This window comes from Ammospiza nelsoni, chromosome 28 (genome assembly GCF_027579445.1).
Source record: "Ammospiza nelsoni isolate bAmmNel1 chromosome 28, bAmmNel1.pri, whole genome shotgun sequence".
NCBI lineage: Eukaryota > Metazoa > Chordata > Aves > Passeriformes > Passerellidae > Ammospiza > Ammospiza nelsoni.
In genome coordinates, this window is record NC_080660.1 from 2,242,966 (window position 1) to 2,254,670 (window position 11,705).

The window sequence follows — 11,705 nt, forward strand, 5'->3', positions numbered from 1 at the left end:
GCACCCACACCCAAACCCCTGGCAGCCAACAGCACCCCAAAACCCTGGGAGGCACCAACGCCCCAATTTCCACCTTCACCCCAACTTCTCCCAGGCACCCACACCCCAATCTGGGAGCCACCAACACCCCAAAACCCTGTGAGGCACCAACGCCACAATTTCCACCTTCACCCCAACTCCTCCCAGGCACCCACACCCAAATTTAGGGGCGACCAGCGCCCCAAAACCCTGTGAGGCACCAACACCCCAATTCTCACCAACACCCCAACTTCTCCCAGGTACCCACACCCAAATTTAGGAGCTACCTGTACCCCAGATTTCACCTGCACCCCAATTTTCACCAACACCCCCAACCCCTCGCAGCCACCCACACCCAAATTTGGGAGCCACCAGCACCCCGATTTTCACCTGCACCCCAAATTCCACCCACACCCCAACCCCCTGGGAGTCCCCCCCTCACCCTGAGCTCCCCCTGCACCCCAAAACCCCCCAAGGCCCCCCCAAACCCGCCCCATTCTCCCTTTGCATGTTTCCATGGCAACCTTTGCATGCAGGCCTCGCTGCGCCCAACAGGCCCAAAATATCCCCACAGACACAGCGCTGCAAAAAACACCCAAAAAACACCAAAAACCCCCCCGAAAACCGGAAAACCAAAGCGAAACAAAACAAAAACCACCCCAAAAAAAGCAGAAAACCCACACCCAGCAGCGTCCTGCACTCTGGGCTGAGTCACTCTGGGCTGGTTTGGGGACCAGGGCCTGGCTTGGTGGCCCGGGTGTGGATTTTGGGGCAGGATTTTGTATTTCCTGAGAATTTTGGGGCAGGATTTTGTATTTCCAGAGCATTTTGGGGCAGGATTTTGCCTCTCCTCATGATTTTTGGGCAGGATTTCCCATTTGGCCGAGGATTTAGGGACAGGATTTTGCATTTCCTGAGAATTTTGAGGCAGGATTTTGCCTTCCCAAAGCATTTTGGGGCAGGGTTTTGCATTTCCAGAGCATTTTAGGGCAGGATTTTTCCTTTCCAGAGAGTTTTGGGGCAGGATTTTGCATCTCCAAAGCATTTTGAGGCAAGATTTTTCCTTTCCAGAGCATTTTAGGCAGGATTTTGCCTCTCCACAGGTTTTTGGGGCAATATTTTTCCTTTCCAGAGGACTTTGGGGCAGGATTCTGCATTTTCACAGGATTTTGGGGCAGGATTCTGCATTTCCAGAGCATTTTGGGGCAGGATTCTGCATTTTCACAGGATTTTGGGGCAGGATTCTGCATTTCCAGAGCATTTTGGGGCAGGATTCTGCATTTCCAGAGCATTTTGGGGCAGGATTCTGCATTTCCAGAGCATTTTGGGGCAGGATTCTGCCTCTGCCATCCACCCCAAACCCGCAGGGATGGGAATTTGGGGTGCAGGGACCCCCCTAAAGAGGGAGAAAAAAGAGATTTTAAAAGGGGAGGAAACTGCAGCAGTGCTGGGTGAGCACAAATTTTCCAGAGAATTCCTGAATCCCTCACCCCTGGACTTGTCAGGACAGGAGCTTGGATGAACCTGGAAGATCTCCACGGTCAGGAGGTGGAAAAAAAAGAATTTTAAGGCCTCTCCCCACCCAATCCAACCTGGAATTCTGTGATTAAAACCCCACAGAGGTGGGAATGAGGATGGCAATGTCCCTATGTCCCCAAGGCTGCAGGTCCCTTTTTTTTTGGGGGGGGGGGGGGGTGGCACAGCCCAAATGCTGGGGAGGGAAAATAAGTTTGGCAGCAAAGGAATGAGAAAAAAAAAAAAAAAAAAAAGACATTTATTGACCAAACTACAGCTTGTTGTGCACACAAGCAGGGCCTGGCTGTGGCACCAGGGGACACCTGGGGACAAGGGGGGTCCCATGGGGTCCCACCAGTGCAGCCAGGGTGGGCAAGGAGCCCCTTGGGCATCAAAATCCCCTGGTGGGGAGCCCTGAAGGAGCTGCAGGAGCAGCTCCAGAACATTCTACATTCAACCATCAGCTCTGTCCAGCTCATGGCGAGGAGGAGGAGGAGGAGGAGGAAGGGGAGAGAAGGAAGTGGCCACAATGAACTTCCACAGCTCCCCCACCAAGAGGGAGCAAACACCAAAAAAAAAAAAAATAAAGATTTAAAAGCAAAACCAGAACCATCAGCTGCTGCCAGCCAGCCGTGGTCACAGCCAGGCCACTGCTGCTTGTCACCCTCTGTCACCCTCCCAGGGGCAAAGGCTGGAGTGGAGTCAAAAATGCTGCTTCCCTCAGGAATGAAGCCACATTCACAACGAATTCCTCCTTTTTTTTTGTATCGTCAGCTCTGTAAAAATGTATATATTCTACAGATTTATAGACATTTACAGGTTCTCTACATCCTCCCCAGCCAACTGGGGGGTGGGGTGGTTTTTTTTTTACATAATTACAAAATGCATTTGTTATTTCTGAACTGGCTGTGTGAGTGGGGCCAGGACTGAGTTTGGGGTGACCCCCCAGCCCCTGCAAGCCCTGTGCCAAGGGGAGGGAAGGGGCTGGGCAGGGCTCCAGCTCGGTGGCACCGGCTCTGGCACAGCTCTGGGCACTCCCTGGCAGCACCTGGCTGCAGGTGCAGCCTGGCACAACATTTCCAGCATGCAGTGCTTCTGCTCCAGAGCAGCAGAGCTGCGAGTTTAGGCAGGGCAGAGAGGCAGCAGAAGGTGCTATTTCCAGAAAAAAAAAAATGTTTAAAAAAAAAAACCCAAAAACCCCCACACAACCCACAAGCCTCAAAACATCTGCTCCAGGCTCAGCTGCCTCGCCCAGCCCAGCAGGAGCTGCTGGAGATGGTTCCCTCTGGGATCCAAGTGAAGCCAAGTCCACTTGAGGGAAGCAGAGAGGAAAAAAATCTCTTCCCAAAGCCACAAATCCTCCGTGCATCAGCTGGGATCACACCTTCCTCTTCCTCAGCAACCAGCCGGGCTCCGGGGACAGCTCCACGTCCTCCTGGGGTCACTCAAGTCCAGCTTCAGAGGGAGCAGGGCAGCTGTGCAGCCCCAGGGAGCCAAAGTTCTCCCCAAATGCTCCCCAAAATGCTCCCCAAATGTGTCCAGGGCAGCTCCAGGCTCACCGGATCATGTAGGCCAGGCTGGCGCCCAGGCCGGCCACCCCCGCGAAGGCCATCAGAACGTTCCGGATGCTGCTCTCCAGGTCCTCCACGCGGAAAAAGTCCACAAAGCCCTCCTGGGTGAGAGAGGAGAGGGGGGTCAGATGGGGGGACAGCCTGCCTGGCACAGCCCCCAGACCCATTTCAGCCTGGCACAGCCCCCAGACCCATTTCATCCTACACATCCTATTGTGCACCCTCAGCCCCATTGCATCCTAAAACACCTCCAGCCTCATTTCAGCCTCAAACAGCCCCCAGCCCCATTTCATCCTGCTCAACCCATTGTGCTCCCCCAGGCCCATTTCAGCCTCAAACATCCCCTGCACATCCCCAGCCCCATTTCATCCTAAAACACCCCCAGCCCCATTTCATTCTTCACATCCCCGTGTGCTCCCTGTGCTCCCCCAGACCCATTTCAGCCTCAAACACCCCCAGACCCATTTCAGCCTCAAATATCCCCCAGCCCCATTTCATCCTGCAAATCCCCAGATCCATTTCAGCCTAAAACCCCCCCAGACCCATTTCAGCCTCAAACATCCCCACCCCATTTCAGCCTCAAACAGCCCCTGTGCTCCCCCAGCCCCATTTCATCCTACAACACCTCCACCCCATTTCAGTCTGCTCATCCCATTGTGCTCCCCCAGACCCATTTCAGCCTCAAACATCCCCAGACCCATTTCAGCCTCAAATATCCCCCAGCCCCATTTCATCCTGCAAATCCCCAGTCCCATTTCAGCCTCAAACATCCCGTGCTCCCCAGCCCCATTTCATCCTAAAACACTTCCAGCCCCATTTCAGCCTCAAATATCCCCCAGCCCCATTCCAGCCTGCACATCCCAATGTTCTCCCTGTGCTCCCCCAGCCCCACTTCATCCTGCACATCCCCCAGACCCATTTCAGCCTCAAATATCCCCCAGCCCCATTTCAATCTGCACATCCCAATGCTCTCCCTGTGCTCCCCCAGACCCATTTCATCCTGCATACCCCAGTGCTCCCCAGCCCCATTTCAGCCTCAAACATCCCCTGTGCTCCCCCAGCCCCATTTCAGCCTCAAACATCCCCAGATCCATTTCAACCTGCACATCCCAATGTTCTCCCTGTGCTCCCCCAGCCCCATTTCATCCTGCACATCCCCAGCCCCATTTCATCCTAAAACATCCCCCAGCCCCATTTCATTCTGCACATCTCACCGTTCTCCCTGTGCTTCCCCAGCCCCATTTCAGCCTCAAACATCCCCCAGCCCCATTTCATCCTAAAACATTCCCAGCCCCATTTCATCCTGCTCATCCCCCAGCCCCATTTCATCCTAAAACATTCCCAGCCCCATTTCATCCTGCAAATCCCCAGATCCATTTCAGCCTAAAACACCCCCAGCCCCATTTCAGCCTCAAACATCCCCACCCCATTTCAGCCTCAAACAGCCCCTGTGCTCCCCCAGCCCTCCACTCCACTTCAGTCTGCTCATCCCATTGTGCTCCCCCAGACCCATTTCAGCCTCAAACATTCCCTGTGCTCCCCCAGCCCCATTTCATCCGGCTCATCCCCTGTGCTCCCCCAGCCCCATTTCATCCTGCACATCCCCCAGCCCCCTTTCATCCTGCTCATCCCCTGTGCTCCCCCAGCCCCATTTCATCCTGCACATCCCCCAGCCCCATTTCATCCTGCTCATCCCCCAGCCCCCTTTCATCCTGCTCATCCCCTGTGCTCCCCCAGCCCCATTCCAGCCACCCCAGCCCTCCCAGGGCTGCCCTGATTTTGGGAATGCTGCCTCCAAGCTGAGCAGGAACACTCCAAAAACTGCTTTTTACCCCAAACCACCTCAGCCAGCTCATGCTGAGGTAGCATCCTAAACCCCACAACCCCCGTGGTGACAGCGAGCCAGCACTGCCACCCACCCCAGGAGCAGGAGAAGGCCGGAATGTTGGGGAAAGCTCAGGAATTTTCAGGAATTGTGACTCACCCAGCCCCCCTGGCTCTCCAGCCACTCCCTCTTGGAGGACACCAGGGCGTCTGTGATGATCCCAGCCAGGCTGCTGACGCTCTGCTCCTGCTGGATGCTCTTGAGGTGCTTGGCCACGAAGGCCCCGAAGGCGATGAGGGTCACCACGCGGCCCCAGTTGGTGACACCGTCGCTGAACATCTGGGCTGCCACCTCCACCACGCACTGCAGGTCCTCCTCCTGCTGGATCTGCAGCTTCCTCAGCATCCCTGAAAAACCAACAGCTTGAAGGAGGGGTGCAGGACCACGGGGAGCTCTTCAAAATGCAGTTCATGACATGCAGCATGTCGTGGGAGACAGAGCTGCGCCTACAGCTGCAGGCAGGCCTGGAGTCCCTTCAATTTTGGTTACAGTGCATTATCAACTTTTCTTTTGCTTACAATGCATTATAAACTTTTGGTTACACTGCATTACACACTTTTCTTTTGGTTGCAATGCATTAAATACTTTCCTTTTGGTTACACTGCATTATTTCCTTTTGTTTACAATGCATTATATACTCTTCTTTTGGTTGCAATGCATTACAAACTTTCCTTTTGCTTACAATGCATTGAATACTTTTTTTTTGTTACATTGCATTATGTACTTTTCTTTTTGTTACAATGCATTACATACTTTCCTTTTGGTTACACTGCATTATATACTTTTCTTTTGGTTGCAATGCATTACATACTTTCCTTTTGGTTACACTGCATTATTTACTTTGCTTACAATGCATTATATACTTTTCTTTTTGTTACAATGCCTTGCAAACTTTTCTTTTGGTTACAATGCATTATATATTTTTGATTACACTGCATTATATACTTTTCTTTTGATTATATTACATTACAAACTTTCCTTTCGCTTACTAACACATAAGAAACTTTAATTTGCTGAGCATTTTAATACAGCAGAACCAATCTATACCTTATTTTTTACCTACCTATCATAACTGCTATAATTACCATTTTATATTTATAATTAACTGCTATAAGCCTATCATAACTGCTATAATTACCATTTTATAGTGGTACACTATAATATATCATATTCAAAATTCCCATATTCATGTTATGCTCTCCACTCACTAAAAGTCAGTACATTACAGTTTAAGCTAAAAGTTGGTTTTCAGTTTTCTTGCAGTGGAAAATTCTGAGATCTTTTTCCTGCTTGCAGCTTTGCTGACTTGTTTTTCTGTGGAATCTTCCTGCTTGGTAAAAACATCTTCTTGTTTGGGGTGGGTTTATCTTTTGCTCTAAGCCATAAAAACCCCTTCTAACAAACATAAAATACCCTTTGGCTCCTTGGTTATCAAGCAAGACTGGCTCAGCAATTCTTCGATATCAAAACTTGTTTTCATTTCTATTTCATTCTCAGGTTCTACATTTAAAAATCGTTCTGCCAAGCATCTGTGAGATTTTCTGGTGAAACTTTCATCCTTCCTAGGATTTTTTTTTAAATATACATTATTTTAAGATAATTGAAAATAACGTAAAAATAATGAAAAAATAAAATAAATTAAATCACAGAGTTAAATAAGGTTAAAATACTTTAAATTCTTTTAAGATAATTGAAAATAATTTAAATTAAAATAAGATAAAAATAATGTCAATAAAATAATTTAAATAAAGTAAAATAATTTAAAAATACTTTGCATTATTTTAAGATAACTTAAAAATTTTGAAATAAAAATAATAAAAACTAAAACAATTTAAATTAAATTCTAGAATAAAGTTAAAATAGTTTAAAGTAGGATAATTGAAAATAATTTGAATTAAAATAAAATTAAAATAATTTCAATGAATAAAATAATTTAAAATAAAAATAACTTAAATTACGTAAAAATAATTGAAAATTAAAATTAAAATGAATTTTAAAATTTAATAGTAAATAATTATTTAATTAATTTTAGCTCTGCCAGGCTAAAATTAATTCAATAATTATTTAAAATTATTATTATTATTAAATTATAAACTATAATTAAATAATTCTTTTAAATTATGCCCATCTCGCCCTGCAGTGCCCTCCGCGCAGAGCAAACAGCCGAGGCTGTAAAAGCCAAAGGCGTCACTGCCCGGGTGTTGCTCAATGTGCAGGAACCTCCCCGGGCAGTTCCTCCTCCGCTCGCTCAGGAAATCACCCAGGCTGCTCAGGAAACCGCCCAGGCCCGACATTCCTGCTGAGAGTCATCCCCCAGGAATGTCCGGGAATTGGGGCCAGCAACTGATCCCACAGCAATTGGGGCCAGCAACTGATCCCACAGGAATTGGGGACAGCAACTGATCCCACAGGAATTGGGGACAGCAACTGATCCCACTGATCCCACAGGGAATTGGGGCCAGCAACTGATCCCACAGCAATTGGGGACAGCAACTGATCCCACAGCAATTGGGGCCAGCAACTGATCCCACAGGAATTGGGGACAGCAACTGATCCCACTGATCCCACAGGGAATAGGGGCCAGCAACTGATCCCACAGGAATTGGGGCCAGCAACTGATCCCACAGGAATTGGGGCCAGCAACTGATCCCACAGGAATTGGGGACAGGAGCTAATCCCACACGAGCTGATCCCACAGCAATTGGGGACAGCAACTGATCCCACAGGAATTGGGGACAGCAACTGATCCCACAGGAACTGATCCCACAGGAATTGGGGACAGGAACTGATCCCACTGATCCCACAGGAATTGGGGACAGCAACTGATCCCACTGATCCCACAGGAACTGGGGCCAGCAACTGATCCCACTGGGAATTGGGGACAGCAACTGATCCCACAGGAATTGGGGGCAGGAACTGATCCCACTGATCCCAGTGGGAATTGGGGCCAGGACCTGATCCTACAGCAACTGGGGACAGGAACTGATCCCACAGGAATTGGGGACAGGAACTGATCCCACAGGAACTGATCCCACAGCAATTGGGGACAGGAACTGATCCCACAGGGAATTGGGGCCAGCAACTGATCCCACTGGGAACTGGGGACAGGAACTGATCCCACAGGAATTGGGGACAGGAGCTGATCCCACTGATCCCAGTGGGAATTGGGGCCAGGAACTGATCCCACAGGAACTGACCCCACTGATCCCACAGGAATTAGGGCCAGGAACTGATCCCACAGGAACTGATCCCACAGGAATTTGGGGCAGGAAGTGATGCCACAGGAACTGATCCCATTGATCCCACTGGGAACTGGGGGCAGGAATTGATTCCACAAGAACTGATCCCATTGATCCTACTGGGAATTGGGGCCAGGAACTGATCCCACAGGAACTGATCCCATTGATCCTACTGAGAACTGGGGCCAGGAACTGATCCCACAGGAACTGATTTCACTGGGAATTTGGAGTAGGAACTGATCCCACAGGAACTGATCCCACCTGGGAACCGGGGCACAGGAACTGATCCCACAGCACAGCTAAGAATGAAACCGAAGCTCTTTGTGCTCAATAAACGAAAAAGAAAGGAACCAAAAAAAAGGGACGAGCTGAGAAAATGGCACGTCCTGCAAGGAGGAAGGTGTTTCACCAGACAGCACCCAAACAACCCCAGGAACCCCAAAACTGCTGCAGGGAACGCCAAAACTGCTGCAGGGACCCCAAAACTGCTGCAGGGAACGCCAAAACTGCTGCAGGGACCCCAAAACTGCTACAGAAACCCCAAAACTGCTGCAGGAAATGCAGACACCACCCTGCTTTGCTGGGCTCCATCCTGACCTGGGATCCAAACGCCAGCACCAGCCCCAAACCAGCCCGAGTGACACAAAACCAGTGACACAAACTGGTCACTTCTCATTTCCAGTTCATCCCCAGGACAGGAACTGGGGGTCAAATTCCTACAGCTGCTTCAGGGCCCTGCAGAAGGGGGTGAAATGCGTGAAAATGGATTTCCCACAGAAATCTGGGATCCCTGGAAGTGCTCAGGGCCAGGTTGCACAGTTTGGAGCAGCCTGGGATGGTGGAAAGTGTCCCTGCCATGGCACTGGAGGAGTTTTTGGGTCTATTTTAAACCAAACCATTCCATGGTTCTATGAGCACATCACCCAGAAGAATTCCCCTCACTAAAAATCCCCTTGCACCTAAACTGGGCAGGCTGAAAATCCCGAGCTGACCAATCTTTGGACACTTAAAATACATGAAAACAGATTTCCCAGAGCAGCTGTGGCTGCCCCTGGATCCCTGGAAGTGCCCAAGGCCAGGTTGGACAGGGCTGGGATGGTGGAAAGGGTCCCTGCCCATGGCACTGGATAAGTTTTTGGGTCTATTTCAAATCAAACAATTCCATGGTTCTATGAGAACATTGCCCAAAAATCCCCTTGCACCTAAACTTGGTGGTGGTGAGGATCTGAAACTCCTGAGCTCCCCAATCTTTAAATTAAAATGGATTTCCCAGAGAAGCTGTGGCAGCCCCTGGGAGTGTCCAAGGCCAGGCTGGAGAGAGCTTGGACAAACCTGAGGTGGTGGAAGGTGTCCTTACCCATTCTGGATGAGTTTTAAAGTCTATTTTAACCCAAACCATTCAATGGTTCTATGAGAACATTGCCCAGAAATCCCCTTACACCTAAACCTGGTGGGAGTGAGGATCTGAAACTCCTGAGCTCACCAATCTTTGGACACTTTAAATTAAAATGGATTTCCCAGAGAAGCTGTGGCTGCCCCTGGGAGTGTCCAAGGCCAGGCTGGACAGGGTTTGGACAAACCTGAGGTGGTAGAAGGTGTCCTTACCCATTTTGAGTGAGTTTTAAAGTCTATTTCAACCCAAACCATTCCAAAATTCTATGAGAACATTGCCCAAAAATCCACTTGCACCTAAACTGGGGGGATGAGGCTCTGAACCTCCTGATCTCCCCAATCTTTGCCCGCTCGGGGTTGTTTGCAGACTCAGCCCAGCCGAGGGGGACACGAGGAGGACCCGGGGCTAATCTGTAACCACATTATCTCCTCTGCACACACCAACAGCGCCTTTTCCTCGTCCCCACGGAACAAAGTTCAGTTTCGTTTTTGAGCGCTTCCCAACCGCTTTTATTTAACCCCTTCCGAATCAAAGCCACGTCGTATCGATGACCCGGCCGAGACCCCGGCCACGAGGGCATCACCCCCGGCCCAAACCCGCTCCGGGCACCGGGACAGGCCCAACGGAGAGCACGGGGGTCTCGGCCTCCTCCCGGAGCATTCGACGGACACACACCTTGGAAGGCGAGCTCGTGTTTCCTCATGACGCCGTCGCCGACCCTCCGCAGCGTTTCCAGCGCCTTCTCCATCACCGCATCCCCCGCCGAGCCCGGCCGGCCGGGACCACCCAGGAGGCCCGGAAAAAGCTTCTTAGCGCTGGGCTGCGCCTCTCCCGCCACTTCCCTCAGGTAGCGGCTGATGAGCTCCAGCGAGTCCTGTCGGAGCCCGTCCGGAGGTCCCGGGGGGGTCCCGGGCAGCGAATCGGCGGCGGGGCCGCGCTCGGGCTCGGGGTCGCAGCCGTCCAGCTCCTCTTCGGGGCGCCATAGAGTCGCGCCGCAGCCAATCAGCGCGCGGGGCGCAGCGCCTCGGCCAATCAGCGCGCGGGGGGGGTCGGCGCGGCCGGCGGCGGCCCCGGAGCGCTCGCGGGGCGGCTCTGAGGCGGCGGCGGCGGCGGCCGCGGGCTCCGGGCGCTGCCCCGGCCCGCCGGGCGCCAGCGCCGGGGAGCCGCCGCAGTAGAGGTTGAAGCCGATGACGGCTTTCGGCTTCACGGCGAACATGGCGCCCGGTGCGAGCGGCCGGCGGGGTGCGGGCGGGACCGGCGCGGCCGGGTTATATAACCGGCGGCGGTGACGCCGTAGAGGCGGAGCGAGGGCGGGACAGCGAGCGGCTTTTTCCACCTCCGCTTCCGTTCTTGAGGCTGAAAAAAGAGCGCAAAGGAGCAGCCATCCCCTCCATCCCCCCAGCTCGGTACCCCACTCCCGGAGTCCCCGGTTCTTGCCGGTACCGGGCAGCAGCTCCCGGTAGTGCCGGGCCGGTCCCGCATCCCTCCGAGCACGGCGGGGAACGGGATCCCCGGGGCAGAGTCCCCCGGCAGCGCAGAGCATCCTCGGGCACCGACCGGCCACGTGTGTCCCGTGCCTGCCGGAGGGGCCCGGTCCATTCCCGATCCATTCCCGGTTCATTCCCGATCCATTCCCGGTCTATCCCCGGTTCATTCCCAGTCCATTCCTGGTCCATCCCCGGTCCATTCCCGGTCCGTCCTCGGTTCATTCCCGGTCCATCCCCGATCCAATCCCGGCTCATTCCCGGCCCATTCCCGGTCCATTCCCCGGTCCATTCCCGATCCATTCCCGGTCCATTCCCGATCCATTCCCGGTTCATTCCCGGTCCATCCCCGATCAATTCCCGGTTCATCCCCGATCCATTCCCAGTTCATTCCCCGTCCATTCCTGATCCATTCCCAGTTCAGTCCCGGTCCATTCCTGATCCATTCCCGGTTCATCCCCAATCCATTCCCTGTCCATTCCTGATCCATTCCCGGTTCATCCCCAATCCATTCCCGGTCCATTCCCGATCCATTCCCGGTCCATTCCCGGTCCATTCCCGATCCATTCCCGGTCCATTCCTGATCCATCCCCGATCCAT

At 52.1% G+C, this 11,705-nt stretch overlaps 1 protein-coding gene across 1 annotated transcript; it reads right to left on the bottom strand.

Moving 5' to 3' along the window:
• Positions 1-1,768: 1,768 nt before the first annotated feature.
• Positions 1,769-10,852, bottom strand: MCL1 (MCL1 apoptosis regulator, BCL2 family member). Its single transcript, XM_059490416.1, has 3 exons — positions 10,297-10,852; positions 5,089-5,336; positions 1,769-3,205 (listed from the first exon to the last, which is right to left on the bottom strand). The coding sequence occupies exons 1-3, from the start codon at positions 10,835-10,837 to the stop codon at positions 3,089-3,091; spliced, it is 906 nt and encodes a 301-aa protein (XP_059346399.1). The 5' UTR covers positions 10,838-10,852; the 3' UTR covers positions 1,769-3,088.
• Between the last annotated feature and the right edge of the window lie 853 nt (positions 10,853-11,705).